Below are 24,413 nucleotides of genomic sequence, written 5' to 3'. Positions count from 1 at the left end.
AATACTTTCCGTACCCACTGTATATATATATATATATATATATATGTAAAATGCCTAAAATACATTTTATCACGTCTGAAGGTCAGCTTATATTTGAAATTCCTGAAATGGAATTTTGATAACGCTTTATGAGTTAATATTTCACTTTCAGGATCCAGAGGGGAACCAATAAAACAGTTTCACAATGTAACTCTATAAACATAGTTTACATTTCAAACCAATCCAATATAAACTAGCCTACCACCTGTCCCTCTGAGTAAAACACTGTGTGTGTTTGTGTATGTGTGCTCATGCCCACCAAGTGCAGCTGGCTAAGAAATAAGACCATTTGTGTAGCCTCTGCAACCTTGAAAACACCCTCCTCCTTACGAACAAGATACCCCACCACACACACACACACACACACACACACACACATGCTTATGTACCCTCTAAAATGGCTGATAGTCTATTCTATCGTCATCTGACTGAATGTGATTATCCATAATTTGTTAGATCATGTGTGTATTTACTGATAACTCTGCTAAAAGTTTATTTTTCAATTTTTCAACAAGGATTAGGGGAGTATGAGACAAAAAGAACCCTGCTGCATATTTTTACCATGTCGGCAGGTCTTAGTGGAAAACACACAACTGAAACCCCACCCCCACAAAAAAAGTGTGTGTAAGTGATTATTGTAGCCACAGAATTGTGCCTGGAAAAATGATTAATACTTTTGCTTGGCAAAGGTATTTTTATGGTTTTCAAATTTAGCACAATTGTGATTTGGTTAAATACCTTTGTAAAGACTTCCTGTGTTCAAACAGGAAGTTTTGGAGGGACATATTGAAGGGGTTTTCCAAAAGGCTTTAGCTATGTCATAACAGTGAAGCATGATTTGCTACTGTCAGTTGTAGGCAGTATTATGGGGCAGGACATTCTCATTGTTGAGAGCATTTGATTGGATAAAAATATGCATATTGCAGGATGAGTCATCAACACTTTTAATGAGTTTTCCTGTGAAAGTCACTGCAGATTTAAAATGTCTAGCCGTTATATGTTAAAAATGCTAATGGTGGTTGGTGCTGATAACCTCGCGGGCAGCGCACCAACGTGTAGCGCCATTGCAATTTGGGCGTCCCGAGTTCGAGTCTCAGATCGCGGACATTTGCCGATCCTATCCCCCTCTCTCTCCCACAACGCTTCCCATCCACTTACTGTCCTATCTAAATAAAGGCATAAAAACACCAAATATAAATCTAAAAATAAAATAAAATAAAATAATGCTAATGGTATGCACTACAGTGTTGTTATTGCTACTAAAACTATTAATATTGTTTTATTTAATAAAAAAGCAAAGTTAAAATTAAATATAAATATTAGATGAAAAAATTAAAACTAACTGAAATTGGTTTAAGTTTAAGATGAAATACTAAAACTAAAATAAAACATGAAATTGACAAAAGCACTTAAAAAAGCAACTTAAAATTACTCAAACTAAAATTAAAACCAAAACTGAAAATATAAACATACAAGCTAGTTCAAAGCTAAATAATATATTAGCGTAATAGTAAAAAATAAAAAAGTTTGCTAGGATATAGATGACCTCAAAGCTAAAATGCATGGACAAAAAGCCATGAAACTCTAAATTTGATTTAACAGGGCCTCTAATTTACAATGACTCTTTTTCCTCAAACAGAGCATTGGCTATTAATATCTGTTCCTTTGTTAGTTGTTCATTATTGTTCATTATTCTCATGTGTTGACTTTTTTTTAGTCAGGCCAAACAGGAATTTATGTGGATCCGAAGGAATGTCGGGGTCTCCGTCTCCGGGTGACCTTCATCCACAGAACTTCTGCTCTGTCCGCTGATCTTTGACCTTGTGTAATCCCAAAATCCCTGGAAACGATCATACTGACAGAAACACCTCCATCATCTGCCTCGAAAGAGTGATGCATCCTGTTATATGAAGAATGTGGCTTTCTCTTCAAAACATCAGAGCATATTCTTCTTCTTTATCTATCTTTATCTTCCATGTTTTTTTCATGTTCTACCTCTCTCCCCAATTCCTTTATTGCCCTCTGTTATCACATTCTCTTATTTTATCTACCTCATTCTTTGTTTCCACATTCTTCCTCTTTTGTTAACGTACCCTCATCCCTGCATCCACCCATCCTCCTTACATGAAGCCAGATGCATGCTGGGAATTATCTTCATGTATGCAAGGGGTACGAGTGGCTTATCTAAGGAGTAGTGTGCATGTGTGTTTAGCAAGATAACTGCATGATTGTGATCTTAATGGACACAGTGTACCTCAGACATTTTAAAAACACTTTGTTTTTGTGTTAGTATTGAAAATGTCTCTATTATTCTCATAGCATAGTGTGTGCATCAGTGTACAGAGATATGGAAACATTCTAAAAGGATTCTTGGCATTAATGACCAGAAAACGTTTAAAAGGTGAAGTGTGTGGTTTATGTGCCTCTAGAGGCATCAAATGGAATTGCAAAAAATTCAATAAAAAGTATGTGAAAAACAGTGAAAATGTGAGCTTAAAAATTTGAGATGAGTAGTACGTCAGAATTCATCGTATTTGTAAAACAGTATGTGAAAAGTACCTAAAAACTGTGCATCAATTGGACACTTACTATCCCATAATGCCACGGTAGAGGATTTTTGAATGGCAGTGAAGTGACGCTGTAGGTCACATGACAGTGACAACATGACAAATCTGGATTTAATTCATACTACACACTTTCATACTATATAGAATGTATTTTTTAACGGTTGTGAAGCAAGTTTCACCTTTAATATAGCTAATTTCTGAAATTCGCTGGTTAGACTGAAGACTTTTCCTCTCCTAAGATATTCTAAACAACAGTACTGTTTCTCCATAACTAAAGACAAATCCACCCATTGCATTCCTCTCCTTGTTGATGGTGCTGCCACTAAAATCTGGATAAAGCATTGTCTTGCACCCAATCTGTCTAGGGAACACACAGACACCAATACACACATTACTCACACATACCTGAATATGGTTTATCTGAACCACACACACAGTTAAACATACATAATCAGTAAAAAGAAATCAATAAAAACTCCCCAACAACAATGATGGTTCTCAGATATGCGGCTAAATAATGAACTTAGAGAGTTAGCTAACAGCAAAAAAGTCCTATACTGGCACACTGCAAGCTATCAGCAATAAATCACCCACAAACACTCATACATACACATGCATGCCAACACCAACAGGACTGTACAGTATTGTGCAAAATATACCTCAACGTGCATTAAAAACTCCACAACCCATCGACTCAGGTTTCGCAACCATAATGTGAAATTAGGAGTCTGCAAAGACTATATGAAACATGATGCAGTAGAGCGTTAGCCATATTATCATAGCGTGACTGTGACCACCACATTCTACATTCCTCTATGTGTAGGCCTGTTGTTTTCTCAAATTCACAGAAACAACTGAAGGCCACCGACAGTGAAATGCTATTAATACTTCGGAGAGCTTCTGGCATACTCAGAATAACTATATTTGAGTCCGAGCACTGTTATCATGTGCTATCCCAAACACACCACCCACCACCCTCATACGAGTGGGAAGAGGGTTAAAATGAGCTCAGAACAACAGAATAAAAGATGGAGAGGAAGCAGGGAATGAGGTGGCAGAAAAATAGGACAATGAGATCAAATGAATAAATAACGTAATGAAAAGCAAAACAGGCAAGCGTCACTATTACTATCACTCATACTGCTGGTCAAGGGTTTACTGAAATTATTAATTGATCTAAAATCTGCATATGGAAATACAATTGAAAATGAAATTTTAAATATATAATTGTTATTACATTGTTTATTTATGTTATATTAATTATATTACACATTTAAAAATCATTATTTTATATTATAAAAATATTAAATTGCATTGGTGTTACAGACTTTAATGATACATCAAATCATGTGGCCTGTTGAGAAGTGCACTATTACTTTCATAAGTAATTGAACAAATGATTTTCGTCTGCAAGATGAAAATTCCCAGATTTATATATTGAAGAAACTCAAACCATTTCTAAAGTAAGCAGCCAGCTAGCAGTAAGCACTTTGCTAGCAGTAAGCACAGTACTTCCATAATTGAAAAAATAATTTTCGTCTGCAAGAAAAAAAAAAAAAAAAAAAAGACTTAGCCATTTCTAAAGCAGCCAGCTAGCAGTAAACAACGAGCAAACAGCCACCTAGCAGGTGTACTCTTACTTTCATAAGTGATCGAACAAATGATTTTGTCTGCAAGACGAAAATTCCCATAGATGTACATTGAAGAAGAAACTCAAGCCATTTCTAAAATAAGCAGTCAGATGGCAGTAAGCAACCAGTGAACATCCACTGAGCGATGTCTTAGCAATCACTTAAACACACACACACACATACACACACACACACACACACATTTAGAATACTTTAGCAACCATATAGCAACACCACAACAACCATCCACAACACTCTATCATCACACCATAGACAAAATTCGAACCAAAGGATAACATTTCACTGTCTTGAAATTGAAAATTGTGTTTGGAAGAAATTGTTTATAATGTAGTATTTTTACAGGGTCCATCACACTTGCCTGGCAGCACTGGACCACCCAAGCACATGTCATATGTTACATTTCAGTCATGAGAGTGAGAGTCTTTTTTTTTTTTTGTATGTGTGTGTTTAAGTATGCAATTGTGTGTGCAAGTGTGTGTCCCCAGTCGTTATGGGGCAGGATTGGGTCACATTTTTTGGCCTGTAAGGTCCCTGGGCACAGGTTGTCACGGCATTAGGGATCAGAGGTCGTATCAGGTGTCCAACAGAAAAAACAACGAAGTAGACCACTCAAGTATTAATTTACTCTGTGTGTGTGTGAGAGAGAGAGAGCGAGAGAGAGAGAGAGATGGGATAAACACCAAGCAGTTAAACACATTTAACCAGTTGGCAGGGCAGAATTACATGGATATACACTGAAGGTAAACATTCACCACAAGTTAACAAGTTATACTGGGAATATCTGAAGTCAAACACATTTTCATTAATTAAAACTCCAGCAAACAAATAGGTTGTGCTTATCAAATCAGACAACAGTTCCACAGGTTAAACCAAACTACAGTTAAAATTACAATCAAGTACTTTAGTATGTTCAGCACATCAAAACAAGTGTACTTCTTTAAAGCACGCTAAATTAAAACATAATGATTTAATACATACTTTAAAATAAAACTTTTAATTTACATTGTTATATAATGAACTTTTTAAACCGTGAAAATTGGCTGATAAACAGTGATACAATGCCCCCAAACAACTGTTTTTACTGGGGTGTGTGTGGCAAAATTCTGGTCTGGAATATTTATTGTTGTTTTTTTTTTTAATTGTAATTTGTGGAGTTTGTTACAACTTTGCTCATACTTGGGGTTAGGATTTTTTTTAAAACCACATATCCCTACGTTTTACATTTTGGCAAGTAAGTCACCACACTGGTTGTGCTACAGACATTGTGTGGCTTTTAGAGAAGTGAGCTATTGTTTTTCTAAGCAACCAGACTATGGCAGTAATTAAATTTAAAAGTAATATCATAGCATCTGACTTGGGCTCTTTTGACTTTTGACACCCCAGCAATGCCCTAGCAACCACCCCACAACACCCTAATATAACATCAGTGAGAAAATGATTAAATCTAATTCTACATCGCTACATTGCCTTAAAGATTCAGCTTATAAAACTATTGAAGTTTTGAAGAAAAAAAAAGATAAGTAGTTGTGTGCGAATGTGTGTGTGTGTGTGTGCAAGTTGAGCAGGTTGAACTGCAGAGTTTACCAGCCCCCTAGTCTGGTTAAGAATGTGCAGCTGGTAGGGGTCAGATTGGCCCACCCAAAGTCTGAGTGGGTAAGGTGTGTGAGTGTGAGTGTCTCGATGACACACATACACACACTCACACATAAATGTAATGATAAGGATACTTATATACATATTCTTTACACACAAATACACTTATATATATTCACGTACACACAAACCAAGTTCTTTTTGCCTCAGGTCTCGGAAGGGACCTTATTTATTTTTTTTATTTTTTCTGAACATATATACATGCCGTTTGTAGAGTGTGTAGACACACAGATGCTATCTATACCCCACGAACCTCAAACTTTTTCCATAACTAATGAAGACATTCCAGCACGTGCACTGAGAAACGTGGGAAAAATACGACCTCTCTCCTTTTTCCTCCTCCTTATTGAGAACACCCCCTTCTTTACCCCATAATAACTTCCATATGTTCTATGTGAACCATTTTGGCAGGAAGTGATGTAAATAGTCCCTCAGGGCATGTTACATAGCGTGAACTGTATTCCTGACTCAGTGATCACTCAAAACGTAGCTCCAATCCAAGCTAACAGCCAGCTGCATACAGAAATTATCCTATCACTTTAATGAGAATTTGAACGTACAGAACTCAGAAAACCAATACAATTGTTCTCACCCATAAGTGTCCTTCGAAAAATATTCTGGTGTTTCTTTCCTTACCATTTTGTGAAATAAAAATAATCTTATTATGCTACTGTAAAACACATGTATCTATCTTTCCCGCATGTGGTATGGTCTGAACAATATGATGGCTAGGGACCTAAAGGAAGTAAAAGTACAACAGTGGACAGGATAAACAATTACACTGCGTACTAATTCTACTTATGAAGGACATAACAAGGACCATGACTGATCCTAGGCTACTAGTATTTTAAGGAGTTTTGTCTTGCCATAGTTACTCAATAGAGGTTTTCAAAGCACTATTATTCATAGGTTTGGAACAGTTTGTACACTATTAAAAAATGCAACGGTGCCATAGAAGAACCATTTAAAAAAAAGAACCTTTCATTATTTTTCTCAGTGTGAAGAACTTTTCCACTATAAAGAACCTTTTGCACAGTGGAAAGTTTCCATGGATGTTTACGGTTCTTCAGGGACAAACTTATACCAATAAAGTACCTTTATTTTAAGAGTGTACTGTAAAAGTGGTGTCGGGTCAATTAGGTACACCATTCTTGTGACTTGAAAGTTCAGTCTAATTTCCTACAGGCTAGAAAGGTTGTGGGTTGAATACAAGATCAGGAACTACATCTCATTTCTGTAGAGCATCGTACTCTTAGGCTGATGATACACGGGACAACTTTTTGAGCAATGTTGCTGTCAATGGGCAACCAGGTGAGACACAGGGCCCATGACTGATCTTAAGTATTAGATATAAATTTGTTACCCATTCTCAGTGTGAAAGTGCCCAAACAACGTTGTTCAAAAAAGTTGCCCCGTGTATCATCAGCCTTAGAACATTCCCTCCAAATGTCACTAACCTCACAATAGCTGGTATTTTCCCCTTTTTTCCGGCCCTAATTGACTCCATGGATTAGAGAAAGAGAGTCAGGATGCTAATCCCTGTAATCCAGTATAATCCAGGCTCCAATAACAATGGAAGATGCTGAATTAAGCAGACGGCACTTTGGGAAAACAAGAAATGAGGCTAACCTATGGAGCAGGATTAGAGTGCCATGCAGAGGCACACGAGGAGGGCGGTAATTACCCTGCTGGGCACAGTGGTCCGAGAAAGTGACACAAAAGCAAGACCAATGCTGTCTGAATGCTAACAATCAAAGATGATCGAGGATTTATACATTTTTCTCTTTAGTAAAAGACTCTATATAAGTAAGTTTCAGAAGAGATCAACCCCACAAACTGTGCTAAGTTTGCAATAACAAATGAAAGTCACATTGTGAAATATAAAGTTGCAGTTGAGGAAAGTCAAAATTACAAGAAATAAAGCTGCAACATGTAAAACATAAAATCTAACTATTAAATATGATTATATTATGAAATATAACACCATACCTATTAAATATAGAAATGGGCTTCTATACATGAATACATCAAAGTACAGCATTATGTGATATTTATGTTCAAATTTTCTTGAAATTACATTCATTATATTTAATACATAAGCTTGTGGGTGTGTACTGTACATAACACCTGTTTCCTCTCCCCTGTCTGTGCATGTTTGCATATTTACATCATGATTTATAGTTATCGATGCTTTCACAAATGGGGTACCCTGTCACGCACATCTTTCCATCTCCTGCCATTCCGCACCTTTAAATTTATAGACAACAAATGACTGTACTTCACTTTGGCTGCCATCCTCTGTTTGATATACAAATATGATATCAGTTCCGACAGATGAAAACCCCTTAAGAAAGATAGATTTCTTATGCTGAGACCTCAGGGGCCTCAGACAAATATATTGAGTTCTGCCCATGCTGGGCCAATGAACTGTCAACATCACAATGCTAGCCAAATACACAAAACGTCTTATGCTCCTGACAAGCTTGAGTTATGAGATGAAAGTTGGCTGAAACATTCAGGGTTCTGGATCATGTGAGGAGAAAAACAAAGACTGTAATATAGTCAACACAACCAAATGTGTAAGATGTACTAAATGTTTTCCCTTATATTCAGACTGATGAATTGAGATGAATGAATGAACCAATGACTGCTCTAAATACTCATTGTAGATACCATTGAAATTAATCTGAAGGGTGGGAAAGCATATTCATAAGGCGGCTTAGATGTTCTCCATGACTGCCAGTGTCCCCTAAACACAACTATCTCGTTCTTTTCAATCCTCTTACATAACCAGAACCTCAGAATGGGTCATTGTGATGTGTAAAATCAATGATATCATATGTGTCATGTCTGATTTTTTCCCCTATTTTCTCTGACACACAGAGCAAGATAAAGCCCTTGTTTTGGGCTGTAAGAGTGCCTGATACAGCATGCCTGACCTTGAACACTTCGGAAAACAGCGATTTCCTGCTTAAGGACAAAAAGAGGTTACATTTTCCACATCCTTCTCAAAAAATCTATCTTTTTTTGACACCCATTCTCTCACTCATTCTCACCAAAGCCACTTTTAAACTGGGAAAAATTAGCCTACTCCACAGTTTTGCTGTTTGTCAGTATTTTCACCCTTGGTGTGACCAAAATTGAAAATGCCACAAACTACACATACCTCGGGCTGAAGATAAATGCAACCGGCAAGCTAAATTTGGCTGTGAATGAACTGAAAGAGAAAGCAAGAAAGGCCTTTTATGCCATCAAAAAATCTATCCAAATTGAAATACGTGAGTGAGTGAGTGATTGTGTAAACACTTTGCTTTGGCAATACATTGTAACAATTGTCATGCCAATAAAGCACATATTGAATTGAATTAAACTGAGAGCAGAGAGAGAGAATAAGAAACCTCTACTTCAACAAATTCACCAACTTAATAAAGAACTTTACAGTCAGTGATTAGTGAAACAGAACAAATAAAGATAGTATTAGGAGAGGGACAAACAGCAGCACTGGCTGCGAGATACATGTGGATGTGCCACAGCCTGAGAGACAGCAGGTGAATGTGTGTGTGAGTGTGTGTGTGTGTGTGTGTGTGTGTGTGTGTGAGAGAGAGAGAGAGAGAGGCAGCAGGTGAATGTGTGTTGTGTCTGACCTCAGTGTGTTACCCTACTGTCCACCACAGTGATCCGAAGTATTTATGTGTGTTTCTATGTCAGTTAAAGACTGTGGTATCAAATGTTCACATGTTATAATTTGTTACAGTTTAATACTTCTAAGATGTTATAATATTCCGTTATATTACTGTGATGTTCATTTACTTATTATTATAGTTATTATATTATTATTCTGTATCTTTTTGTACATGTATACTAAGCTTTGGCAATATTGTATCATTTACAGCCATGCCAATAAAGCAATTTTTGAATTTGAATTTGAATTTGAATTTGAATTTGAATTTGAGAGAGAGAGAGAGAGAGAGAGAGAGGGAGGAAAAAATAACTTTTATTTCAGCTCCATTAAGAGGAATGGAGGTCAGTTATTCATAAAACACTTAGGGAAGGTGGTAACATAAGAGTTTTGAATTATTTAAGATGGGAAAATATTCAATTCAGAGGTAAAAATGAATGCTGTTTGTAGTGAAAACGGATAAAAAAAACACTCAAAAATACTGAAATATTTTAGGTTGAGAAAATATGCTGAAATGTGTATAATTTCTTTAAATCATACTTTTTGTTGTTGCTGCTGTTATTTTTGAAAAGTGTCTTATACTCAGAAATTATTCTAATATGCTGATTTGGTGCTCAAGAAACATTATTATTATTATTATTATTATTATTATTATTATCATCATCAGTGTTGAAAACAGTTGTGCTACTTAATACTTTTGTGAAAACCATGATATTTTTCACGATTCTCTGATGTATAGAAAACCAAAAGAAATAGAAATCTTTTGTAGTATTATAAATGTATTGCCACTTGATGCATCCTTAATGTACTCATTTCTAAATCCTAAATATGAGTTTAAATAAATAAATATCTAACCCATAACTTTTGAACAATTTAAGTAGTAATTTACAAATTGTGTTTTTTAACCTTGTGAAATCTAGAATTTCGATTGATTTCCGGTATTATAAGGCTATGGGAGATCTTATGCTTTTTGAAGCGATTTGGTGTTATAAAAGGGCTCTGTGTGAAGTTATTGATGAGGATTTGGAGTTTGCCATTTTTTAATCTTTGTATGTTGTTAATTTGTTTTGGGTTTTGTATTTTGAGTTTTGTGCAATGTAGGGGTTGATTGTGTAATGTGTTTAAAAAAATAATTGTAATAAAGGTGTGTTGAAATTCAATTCTCTCTCTCTCTCTCTCTCTCTCTCTCTCTCTCTCTCTCTCTCTCTCTCTCGCTCTCTCTCGTGTGCGCATAGCATAAACAAGTACACACACACACACACACACACACACACACACACACACACACACACAGAGACACACAGTTAATTTCAGACCATGCAAAGGCCATGAGCTAGAAGGTGACTAATGCATTTTCAAACAGGCCTTTATGAGTCCTCATGATTTCATGACTGACACAGCTTCTAGTCCTTTCTCTCAGCATCTGTTTATTTAACTTTCTGGTCATGGAGACTATGAGCATGTACACAGACGTTACCAGCATAACATTGCTTTCTGGTATGGACATACAGTGGCGCCTCAATAAACTTCATTCTGGGCATTCACTGTCACTGCTACTGTGGCTCTTAAAAACATACATTAGCAATGAAGGGTAGCCGTGGCCTTGCAGCACTCCATTAGTGTTTAACATACCTTAGCAAGAGCAAAGAGGCTTGCGTGCAAATTCTGCGTATGTGCTAGTTAGCTTGTGTGTGTATCAAAAGGCCTAATCTTTCATGTGTTTACCAGGTACACTTATGCAATCCAGTGAGGAATGGCAGGAACGAACAAACAGAAAGGTGTGAGTAGAAGCTTACAAATGTGCACACACACACTTCATGGTTGCAGATATTGAATAAGTGTCAGGGTAAACAGTAGTCTCTCTTGTAAACAGGAATGGCTTTATGCGTACTTTGCGACACGTGTTCCACACTATATATGATGTCTGCGGGTACTTGCTCAAACGTGTAAGCTTGCATTCCATGTGCCTTTCATTATAGTGTTTAATTATCTTCTTTCTGACTCCATTTCTCATCGCTCATCTCCTTGACCTGTGTCTGAGCACTCTGCTATGTTGACCCATTAATCAAGATTAAATGGATACAGCCATTCAACGAGCAACTTGCTTCATTTTAACATTACCTCAGTCAAGATGACTACAGACTGAAAGATGAAGCAAAAGGGATCATATTGAGATAAGGCAGAAATTTGAGTCCAGATTAGATTCATAAACAGTAATATATTGTGAAAATGTTTGCAATTAAAAATAACTTGTTTCCTACTTTAAGATATTTTTTAATGCTTTTTCTTTCCATTTTCACCTTCATTTTCCTGTCCTTTTACATTTCCCTTTCCTTCCATTTCTTTACATTTGCCATTGCCTTTTCCTTGTCTTTTCCCCTTTCCTATTCCCTTTCATTTTCCTTTCCTTTTCTTTTCTTTTCTTTGCTTTTTTCTTTTCTTTTCTTTTCTTTTCTTTTCTTTTCTTTTCCCTTGATGGCAAAGTTGAATGCTGATTTGGTGCTCAAGACATTTGTAATTATTATCAATGTTGAAAACAGTTGTGCTGGTTAATTTTTTTTTGTGGAAACCATGATATACACTGTACAAAAAAGGCGTTTCAGAGAATTTGGCAGTACATCCAACTGGCCTCACAAGCGCAGACCGCGTGTAACCACACCAGCCCAGGACCTCCACATCCTGCATCTTCACCTCCAAGCTCGTCTGAGACCAGCCACCCAGTTCAGCTCATGAAAAATGGGGGCAAAAACAAAAGTGTTGCGTTTATAATTTTGTTCAGTATATATATATGTATGTATGTGTGTGTATGTGTATGTGTGTGTGTGTGTGTATTTTTATATAAAATTAAACAGATTAAACATTACAATTAAAGATGAATATCATCAGACACATAAATTAAACAGCATTTAAATAACATATATAATAAGATTAATGTCTTCAGGCACATTATTTCAATTTATATATCCAATATAATTTTTGTTCAAAAGTGCTATTCAAAGGTTTTTGATGTCATTGACTGATCAACTGGAAGAATATTGACTTTGACATTGATAAACAACACCATCTTTTATATCCTTCCTCACATTCACTTACTCAGATCTGCCTTTACTCATTTGTTTCTCCTCCCAAACAGACCTTTTAAAACTTTGTTCACACATACAGAAATGAAAACATTCTCTCCATCTTTTCCTGACTCTCACTGACACTTTAAGTGTTGTTTGCCATGTGCAAACAACAAGCATGTAATGGGTAATCAAACAGAAGATTCTTACGCTCAACTCAGAACGCAAACTCACATACAATCTCACTTGCATTCACAGACATCCAGACATGTGCACGATGGGAAGATTGTAAGGGATGTTTCTCAGTGTGTTTTAGCTGGTGGAAGTTGGCAGACAGTAAAAGCTGTTATTATCATGTTCCAGCAGCTTTAGCCACTCAGAGAGAAAGAAAATGATGAGAGACAAGATGAGAGAGAGAATCTTTCCTCAGTACACTTTAAAGTGGCTGCTGGAACCACAGCACACTCTAATTTACTGTTTACTGTCATTCAGCATACAGAAAAGCATGTGTAAATGTTGGACACTTAAGAGACACTTAAGAGATGATTGACACCGGGTTTAACCAATTCCAGAGCCATGGGAATGTATGAATGGTATGTAAAGGTGCTCTTGACATCAGTGAATAGCTGACCTGCTCAGGTGACTGGAAACTGCAAGCCTTGTATAAGTTATTTGTGTTTGATTTGATAAATTGTTCCACAACAGGTCATTCCAGGTTTTGGTTAACTAACCTCGTTTTTTGGTCTAGCCCCAGATGTTCCAGAGGGTCCTGATGATGACAGCGATGACGAAGAGCGATAAAGTGGGGCATTTAGAGACTGCGATGAGGCTGAAAGACTTCCTGCTGAATCCAGCATTTCTAAATCAACTTCCTGTTTAGGAAAAGAGTAACATTGTCCTACTTTAAATGCAAAAACACATACTTAACAATTGCTGAAATGAAATGTATGTTTATTTGACATAACATTCACTAAATTATAAATAATTTGAAAGTGAATATATATTGAAAACAAAATGATTTGAAATTGCTAAAAAAAAATTAATCTGTAAAAATAAACTGATTTTTTTATGCAGTCTATAAATGCCCACATTAGAAGATATAATTGCTGGATTCAACAAAGTTTTTAAGGTATGTGAAAATAAATGTTCATTAGATATTCAAAGACTGGTTTAAATTTTAAAAATGTGTATTTGCTGAATGTTTACTTTTTTTCACTAAACTCTTTAACTTTTTAAGTTTTTACTACTAAACGCTCAGATGCTGGCATTGTCAGTCTGTCAAAATAAAAGTCCAACTTTCGACATATCGCTCAATGCCGATAATCATAAAAAAATACCAAATACTGGCCTGTATTTCAGCCTTGGTGATATATCAGTCAACTACTAAATAATTCTATATAGAGTTAGTGGTGGTACTGAAGGTCTTAAGCAGTTGTTGACCATTATTTCATTGTATCATCACAAGACTTGACAACACTTTAGTGTAGGGACCAATTCTCACTAGAATTAACTCAATTAGAAAAATCTCAATTAATATTAACAACTAGTTGCTTGCCTATTATTAACATATTGGCTGTTTATTAGTACTTATTCTCCATGACCATATTCTACATCCCTAATCCTACCCAATACCTAAACTTAACAACTACCTACTAACTATTAATAGGCAGCAAATTAGGAGTTTGTGAAGGCAAAAGTCATAGTTAATGGTTTGTTAATAGTTAGAATTGGAGCTTAAAATAAAGTGTGACCCAAGATGAGATTCGTGTATAACTTGCATGAAATCTTCTGAATGGTGGCCATGCACTCACCGAGATGATCCGCCTCTTTAAATTGGGAGTGCCATTAAGGGAGGAGCTTAGAGCATTCTCAATCTCTTTGTCCAGCTGATCCAACTTCATTATTAACAGAACCATTGAGTCCAAACGTGACCTTTCCTTTTCCCTCTCCTCCCGTGAGCTCTGAAATGAGAAAAACAGTTTTGTATAATCAGATTTTATTCGAGAAATGTAATCTTAAAACCAACACTGACATTAATCTGATCGCTCCCGATGACAATTCTTTAAACATATGTCACAGCAGACCAGGCGGCGACTCGGATGAAGACGGGACTTTTCCATACAAGCTGAGGCAACACTTCAGTAGATTTAATCTAATCTTTTTTTACCCTTACTGGTGGATAATGCTATTAAAGGAATAGTTAACCTAAAATAGAAATTATGTCATTATTTACTTGTGTCATTTCCAAACCTGTAAGACTTTCTTTTGGCAATAGGAAACAAAATATTTTTGAATGGCCAAGGTCCAAGGGCCTAAATCTTGCTAAAAATAAATGTAACTAAATTTAAATTTAAATTCCCCCCCAACACACACAGACACGTTTCTGTGAATTGTGGGGATTTTCCATAGACTTCTATTAATTTTATACTGACCAAACAATATTTTCGGGACCACAGGCTGGTCCCCACATTGTCAATATTTTTCAGGTTTTACTATCCTTGTGGGAAAATTTGGTCCCCACAATGTAGCATAAACAAGCACACACACACACACACACACACACACACACACACACACACACACACACACACAAACACACACACACACATTTTTGGCATGGACACCATATTTTACACTGGCAGAGTTATTAAAGTATTAGCACAGGACTACAGAGAGAGAGAGAGTAGAAGACAGAAGTTGTAATGCTACTCAAGCAGAGAGGAATGATGCTGGCACTTGCCCCGTGTCTGAACCAGGCCTGTGCAAACAGCCCCACACAAAGCAGTGCAGTGTGTAAAGGGTTTGCATAGCTTTTACTGGTATTTACCCTTAATATACGCTTGTCTGTCACAGAGCACACAGCGAGAGAAAGAGAGACACTTTGCTAGTAATGAGCTAACAAACATACGATCCATTGTCCAAAACACACATTTTACCTCCAGACAACTTGAAGGTTTTTAAGAGTTTGTTTTTGTTCTAGTATTTCAATATAGAGCACACGTCATCAGGATTAGCTGGTAGACTTCTTTCATTAACACAAGTTCACGCAACTTGGTACTGTCTGGCTCCTAAATCAACATAAAAAAAGAGCACAAGTACTGTACATGATCTAATATGTTTGTACTACAGGAAACAAAGTATTCTTAAACCATGCATAGCTTTTCATAAACAACTGAATTAATTTTTAATCTGTATTCACTGAAAATCTATTTCAAATTTGCATATTTGCATCACGCCAGGATTGATCAGTCATTGATTAGAAAAGCATGAATATTTGATTCAAAATGTCCTTTTGTGCTACACTGAAAGCAGGTTGACATGAAGGTAAGTAAATAAGTTTTAGTTTTAACTTTAATTCAAAAACTGTCATACTGTAAAGAGATTTTGGCTGCCATTTACATACAGACAAATTCATTACAGTGACAAGGCCATTTAGTTCTACTGATTAGGTGTGACTGATGCAGGTGTTGACAAATTTAGCACATCATCCCAAAGGATGTGCGTGTACAGTATGTGTGTTGTGTTTCACTTTTTTTCTTCACTTTTTTTCAACTTCCTTGAATCTAAAATCCATGCACAGCATTGTTTTGATACAAAACAAGCTAAAACACACTGTGCTTTCACATGTAAAGTTTTTTCCCCCTCTCAATCTGAAGAACACACAATCATGCCCCTCATGACACATCAGCTGACAACAGGACTAGAGAAACACATTCACTCTGACATATTCACAAGTCTTGCAAAAACACAAAGGTGCCTATAAACATGTATATAATCAGCTTCCTCATTCAGCTTTGAATGTGTATACTGTGCTAATTTAGACCACTTTGTCTAATACTGTTTGTTTTGGACTGATTTTGGTCAGCAGAGTCAGACAAAATAGAATCTGCTTCACATCAACATAGCACAGTCAAAGAGTTACACACTATTTGTCATCTCTTATCTATTCCTGGAAATACACTATAAAATGTAAATGATAAATTCTTGGAATCTTTATATCAGCAAAACTAACTAACTAAAGTTTGAAATTCGGAAGTTGTCGTGGAAAATATTTAATAAATATAAATAAAGATTTTTTTTTAATAATTTGTAAATTATATATATTTTTTGTCATTTTTATTAGTTTTATTTCTTCTTCTTCTTACTATTATTATTTTAATGTCTGCATATTTTTTTTTATCAAGTTTTAGTTTTAGTTTATTTAGTTTTATGAATTTTAGTACCTCAAATTTACAATTCCTTAGAAATGTTGTATTGGCAACCAGCTGAAAAAAGTTTAAAATTTTTATATTGTATTTTATTTTAGTTATGTTATTTAAAATAATGTTTTTAGTTTAGTTAACAACAAACAAACAAATAAATACAGGAATAATAATTATTTTTTGCTATATACTACAGTAAAAAAAAAAAAAAAAAAAATATATATATACTAACTACTGTAAATACAAGCTTTTTTGCTATATAAAGTCTGAAACTTCAAAGTCATAACTTAGGGGAAAAAAATAAACAGGTTTAATTAAGGTTTATATCACTAACTAACTAACTAAATACACAAATTCATACATACTGTAAATACAAACATTCACACTTTTTTGCTACATAAAGTTTGAAATTCTGAAGTTACAATTTAACTATTAAAATACACAGTATAAATGCACTCAGCAAAGAACAATTATGATTGTAATTGTAAGATGTCTTTAAAATCAAATGGTTTCTCCTTGAAACTAATGAGATTAAATGGAGAGCAAATGGAGACTTTTGCTTAAGTGAGCTCATGAGAAAACCACCCCAGCTGGTGGCCCAAGCCGTTGCGGCACATGTCCGAGCTAGAGTTTTGGAAGAGATATCAACCAAGTTACAAACTATGCTCATGTTTGCCAAGATACCAGAGTTTGCGATCTAAAGTGAGAGATCGCAATCTGAACTCAAACATCATTGATTTAGTACTTCCAAAACCAAATTATCTGAGCTTTAATATCCACAGTGCGTTCATAGCACTACTCTAACTAATGACAAAATATTATATCTTATTTGCTTGAATTTTTATTTTTCCCAAGGCATTTTAGAAGAAGAAAAAATCTGTCTCGCTTCCTTGCTGTCTTGTGTGTGATATCAGGTGTTACACTGACCTCAGGTGGTGTGCTTTTAGTAAGACACTACAGCTATGGACATTCTACACAAATCTCACATTCACAAATGTAAGCTTGTATATAAAGGGTCAGAAATGAAGGGAGACTCGAGGCAAAAATTCCACAAAAAGTGACAAGCACCCACAATTCAAAATGAGCAGGTAAATGTGTTCTGATATAACTCTTTTTATGCCATTCTAAGTCTAGCTACTGTAAAAAAAATATATAATAAAAAAAATTACTACATACCATATTTACTATAACTTTTATTGTTAAAAAAACCCAGAAAATTAAATCCAGTTGGCCAAATAGCTCCCATTAATGGCAAAGGCAGATCTTGTGACATTTTAGAAAGGAATTTACACATTTTATGTCATTATGCACCATTTTCTGTCTCCAAGGCCTTTTTTGTAAGGTTATTCCAGTTGTTCAAGGACATTTTGAGACAGTTCATAGCCACAAGGACATCAAAGCATATACACACACATACACACAACACATTCGACATTCATACAGCGCACTTCTCACTACAGTGACCTTTCCTTGACATTTTGACTGTGCATCTGCTTGTGCTTTAATAAGCTTCAATATAAAATGTGAAACCAAGTCAGTTACATAGAGACACTTTACTCAGTGATTTTCATTGCTGCTTTTTGGTATCTTATTGCTATGCCATTGGCAGGTTTATACATGCAACAAACCTGACAGACCCAAAAATCATAAAATGATGTCAAAATGCTTTAATAAAAAGGAACAGTTCACCCAGGATCAGGAACAGTTTGTTTTCAGGTTCTAAAGCCAGTGCAGAAATGGGCTCTTCACCATCATCCATGATTCATTTATTAGTACAAATCTGATAATAGAGGGCATTACAGAAATAAAGTGAGTATAATTTGGCTAGTCATTAAAGCTCAACATATGGCAACCAGCAATAAAATAAAACAGCTGATATGACAAGAGCCTTTATCTCATGTAAAATTTCAAAAGTGCTATTCTTTAATTAAAAGAAAACATTAAAAGAAAAAGAAACATTACGAGTAAAAGAAAATTACTTATGTTGGTTGGTATACCGGTCATTGAGTTTATTCTCACTATTTGGATTTCAGCCGGTTCAGTCTTTGTACAGCCGTTTTCTTCTTATGTCTCTCTCTTTCTTTATTTACTGTGATATACTTTTTCCTTTGCTTAAGTTCTTTTCTCGTAAAGACTTTTGCTTTACTCTTTATAATCATTTGGCCTTGACAACCATCTCTCTCATATTCTTTTTCTTTCTCTAACATAGTAGTTTGGTGATAAAAATGGGATTTGTATAGTAGGGACCTGATGTGACGGCTGTAGGTTACCCAAGCTTCACAGCTATAGAGCAGGGTGGTGACACAGACCGCTTGGTATACGGCGACTTTTGTGGAGGGATGAAGATTCTTGTTGTGAAAGACTCTATGCCGAAGTTTCCCAAAGGCAACTGATGACTGTTTAATGCGGCTCTGGATTTCGCTGTCGATGCCACAGTCCTCAGCGAGAATACTCTCCAGATATTTAAAAGATGGCACTACTGACAGCTGTTCATCCCCAACAGTGAAGGCAGGTAGTGTGGGTGGGACATTGGTATTCCATTGGCAAATCACTTCTGTCTTGGTGGTGTTGACAGTGAGCCCAATCCTGCTGTATGCCCTAACCGCCACAGCGAGGACAGTTTGAAGATCCTCTGGAGTATGGGCCACAAAAGCACAGTCATCTGCATACTGCAGCTCCAGGACCCGCTCTCTAAAGAGTTTTTTGGTTGCGTGTAGCCTCCTAATATTAAAGAGGTTGTCGTCTAGTCTGAAGTCTACTGCTATGCTACTGCTATTTTCAATCTCGTTGTGGAGAAGCTTGGTGACACACAGGAGGAAGATGTTAAAGAGCACTGGTGCTAGCACACACCCCTGCCTCACCCAAGTAAGTTTTGCCAAGTAAGACATGTTCCTGGATCATCATCTTTTGTTGATCCCGGATCAACATTACTGTCCAAAAATACAGACTTAACCCAAACCCTACCCCTAAACTTAACCTTACCCATAATTTATTCCTAAAATCAAAGGGAAATGATAGCTGATTAACAAGGGTGTAGAAGCACCTAATCCTGATTGTAAGCCTAAAACTTACATTTCCTGAAAAGTTGTCTCTCAATTCTCATTGGTTGATTGGAATGATGTTCCAGGATCAACAAGGATGTTGATCCAGGAACATGTTGTGCTTGGTCAAATCACGCTCACCATACACCCGAGCAGTCATCCCATCATGGAACTGGCAGAGGATGTTAACAAATGTAGTAATAGTAAGTACAATAGTGCGTACATGTAACGTGTAACAAGGACACCTCAAAATAAAGTGCTACGATAAATAATAATAATAATAATAAACAACCAGGAAAAAGTGTTTCTGCCGCTTAAAAAATGCTGCAGCTCTGTTTAGAAAATAATGTGATTTCTGCATTGCTGTATACCGTATTTTCTTCCAAAAAACTTTTTATTGACAGTTGGCTATTGAGAATTATTAAAAAATACTATAGTGGTGGTTTCACAACTGTCACTGTTTGCGAAATAAGTGGAGCCAAAAATGACATCTTCTTTCAAACAATGCAGCGCTGATAGTATTAATAAATCGACTGACAGATTTTCAAAATAACTTTTGTTTAAGTGCCAAATCTTTACTCTCTTTGGATGGCCATTGTGAAAACAGTAAACTGTTAAAATATGGGTGCTGAAATAAACATTACACTGCTTTCTGCATATGCTGTAAAACAGAGCTAAGAAGGCCAGAGGGGCAGAAAGAAATCAAAAGATGTATGTGTGAGTTTTGTGTGTGTTCTCTCTCTATTATTACTAACGTCTTGTGACTGCCTCACCATTTATTTTCCATTTAGCACAGAATTAGCCTGTCAGCATCAGTCCTTTGCTGTTGGATTTGCCGAGGTGAGCCAGAACCCTGTGTGTGTGTGTGTGTGTGTGTGTGCATGTGTGGCGAAAGCTAGTTGCCTAAGCTTTTCCATGACACACACTCATTCTGAAATGCTCATAAACACAACACATACACACACAGAGCCCACTGTTTTCACTCTCATGTGATGCATTGTTCCATCTCTGATAAAAGTGACATCTGTCCACCAAACCCTCAAATGGAGGAATACACCAAAAAAAAGAGGTATCAACTGCATTTTAGCAGGTATGAAACAATCTAAATTATCCCCGTTTCAGTCTCTTTTAGTGTCTTCTAGGGGTCACATTCCTACAGGCTTCTTCCTGTTTTGAGATGACAGAATTCCCACACTGTGAGATCTCCCAGAATCTTCCTGCTTTTTTCCTCTTTCCCAGAGATCTCTGGGGAATGTGCTTATGACCTAATCAGTGTGTCCTCAGTGACCCAGAGATCTTTCCTTAAGACCTCAACATCTGAAATGAGTGTGTCCTGCAGAGTGACACATCGCTGGTTAGCCACTAATATAAAATGGAAGCTGTCAGCGGCCAACTATACTGCATAATCCTTCTCTAGCAAGACAGGCTTAGAGCAGAGAGAGCTGAAATAAAACTGGACACACGATAAAACTTCTGAAAGATGCTATAGCACAATTTCAGGCCTTGACTCTTATTGTAATGAAATAATTTTGACACTATGCATTAGGGGAACTGTATTTGGCCAGTTTGAGTTCTGCCTCACAAGTAAATGCATATCCTTTAGGATATTTAAGAGAGTAGATGTATAAGTTTTAATGTTCCACTTTTTAAAGTTTTTGAAAGAAGTCTGTTATGCCCAGCAAGGCTGCATTTATTTAAGAAAATACACCAAAACAGAAATATTATTCCAATTTAAAATAACTAGACCTGTCAAATGATTAATCGCGATTAATCACATCCAAAATAAAAGTTTTTGTTTACAGAATATATGTGTGTGTATTGTATATATTTATTATGTATATATAAATACAAACACATGCATGTATATATTTAAGAAAAATATGCTACGTTTATATATTAAATATATTTTATATAATATAAAATATAAGAATATAAATATATAAATGTATATACATGTACATTTTTCAAAATATATACTGTATGTGTGTGTATTCATATAATAAATATACACAATACAGATACATATATTATGTAAACAAAAAATGTTATTTTGGATGCGATTAATCACGATTAATTGTTTGACAGCACTAAAAATAATTGTTTTCTATTTTAATATATTTTAAAAAATATAATCTATTAATGTGATCTATTAGTGACAGCAGGCATTTCTCCAGTCTTCACTGTCAAACGATCCTTCAGAAATCATTCTAATGATCTCTGTTCATTGATAAATTTCATTATCAATGTTGAAAACTGTTTTTTTTTTTTTGTGGAAACTGTCAAACACATTATTTTTTTCATTACTCTTTGATGAACAGAAAATTCAGAAGAACAGCATTTATTTAAAACAGTAGGCAAATTTGCCAGGTACCTTGTTTTGGTGTGGCAAATTATAGAAAATACTCAGAATGTCTGCATACAATGTTTACTTTCACACACTGTCTCATACAGCAGTACCTGACGGCTCATTTAGTATGACTCATGTACTTTCAAAAATACATGATTACTGTACTTGGCTTAAGTTAGCTCACAGTATAGCAACTTCACCTATGATCAACCACCTAAAAATGTCTCTGCAAAGATGCAGTAAGTTATACACAGCCATATATTTGAAACTATATCTTTCCTTTTTATTAGAAAACAAAGTATCAGGAGGCTTAACACACTGAAGAAAAGTCCAAATGTATGGTGTTTGCATACATAACCTCATCACAGATTTTCAGGAAATGGCATAAGCTTCAGCATTCCTTTGGTAAACTCATTTACTTCAGTATCTGAAGTATTCTGGTATTTGGCCCAAGTCTTGAACATGACATTACTGCGTCATGTGACTGCAACAGATGTCCATGTTTAAGTGGGACAGAGACTGGGTGCATTATGGCAAGGCATAGAGAAAAGTTTCAGAATTCCCTTCCTAATTATTGTGTTGGATATGATTGAATAAGGTCAGTCAGAGAGCTGGTTTGTTCAAGGACACACTGAGGAATCCTTACCACACTTCAGCGCACCGGACTCAACAGCTACCGAAAAAAAATAAAGTTGTTGCAAATATGTGATTATCCCTCCTTAATTTAACCATTTTGCTAAATCAGAACTACATTTGTTTAAATATTTAATAATCAATTTAATCCAGGATTGTCTGGACATATACCATGATAATATTACAATATTCTGTATGATTTTACCATGGTACATCAATATATCTGAATAATTACCATATTCACTATTTTTTAAAAGTCAACTCACTGAATGTTGGCACTGATAGCCTTATAGGCAGTGCGCCGACATACAGCACTACAGGCGTCCCGAGTTCGAATCCCGACTCGAGGACCTTTCCCGATACCGCACTTCGCTTCCTGTCAGCTCTGATCTATCCAACCATAATAAAGCCAAAAATGCCAAAATAAATCTTTAAAAAAAAGGCTGCATTTACATGATCAATAATACTGATATATTATTACAATCTCAAATAATTACTTTTTTATTTTAAGATATTTTGAAATTAAATTGAAATTTTTTTAGAAAATTATTTGTTTAGCAGCTATTTCTTCAGTGTCACATCATCCTTCAGAAATCATTCTAATATGCTGATTTGGTGATCAAGAAATATGTCTTATTATTATTATCAATGTTGAATGTTGAATGTTGTGCTTCTCAGTATTTTGGTGGAAACCACAATGCATGTTTTTCAGGATTATTTGAAGAATTTATATTTCAAAAGAACATAACATATATATTTATTTAAAATAGAAATGTTGTAACAGCATAAAAGTCTTCACTCTTGTATCCAATGCATCCTTGCTGAATAAAAAGTAGTTAAGTAAATGATTCAAAGTCTAAAATCTATGTTAATAACATGGTGCTGTTTTGTTAGCATCATACTGGAGACTTTATTTAACTTTATTCAAATCTCTCCGCAACACATTCATGCCCACACACACTCCAGTAAGATTAAACACAAAATGTGGTGAGATGAGTTCCACCTTTCACATACTGAAAAAGGTGGATGAAGAGCATCTGCCCAGGTCAAATATGAAAAGGGAGCACTACAGTCTGATGACTAAATCGCACTTCAAGTTCTTCCTTTAGACATGTTACTCCTGCATTAAGACACATATCTGTTTTGAAAGTTGCATGCACACATTTCTAATCTTGTTTGGTGGTTGGCACTGATATAAAGCTTTTCTTAACAGAAGAGAGTTTTGAACTCTTGGCCTGGTTTTGAGTTCCCACTTGAATCATTTATTGGGATTTGCAGCAATGAAAGATAAAAGGCACAGGAACTAGAGTGGGGACCAAGGGGCATCAGATGCTCTGTGTACACAGAGGCCTCTAGCAGTAGTTTGACCTCTTTCATAGAGTTTAAAACACAGCTCAAAGGAACCGAACATGCAGCTTGTTGTACATGCAGAACAAGTCTAACGCTGATGGTTTGTGAATGGAAAATGAATGACACACACACACACACACACACACACACACACACACACACACACACACACACACACACACACCTCT

General features: G+C 35.8%; 1 protein-coding gene across 1 annotated transcript in view; it reads right to left on the bottom strand.

Moving 5' to 3' along the window:
• LOC107656601 (rho GTPase-activating protein 7-like) overlaps positions 1 to 24,413 on the bottom strand; it is a 141,321-nt gene that overhangs the window by 100,052 nt on the left and 16,856 nt on the right. Inside the window, exons 3-4 of the mRNA XM_016444500.1 lie at positions 14,464 to 14,613; positions 13,384 to 13,524 (exon numbers count right to left, since the gene is read on the bottom strand). Of these exons, the coding sequence (XP_016299986.1) occupies positions 13,384 to 13,524; positions 14,464 to 14,613 (291 nt within the window). The remainder of the gene's footprint in view (positions 1 to 13,383; positions 13,525 to 14,463; positions 14,614 to 24,413) is intronic.

The sequence above is a fragment of the Sinocyclocheilus anshuiensis genome, unplaced genomic scaffold (genome assembly GCF_001515605.1).
Source record: "Sinocyclocheilus anshuiensis isolate Anshui unplaced genomic scaffold, SAMN03320099.WGS_v1.1 scaffold85, whole genome shotgun sequence".
Lineage (NCBI taxonomy): Eukaryota > Metazoa > Chordata > Actinopteri > Cypriniformes > Cyprinidae > Sinocyclocheilus > Sinocyclocheilus anshuiensis.
The sequence above is the reverse complement of the archived record's forward strand: the minus strand, read 5'-3'. Positions and strand labels throughout refer to the sequence as shown.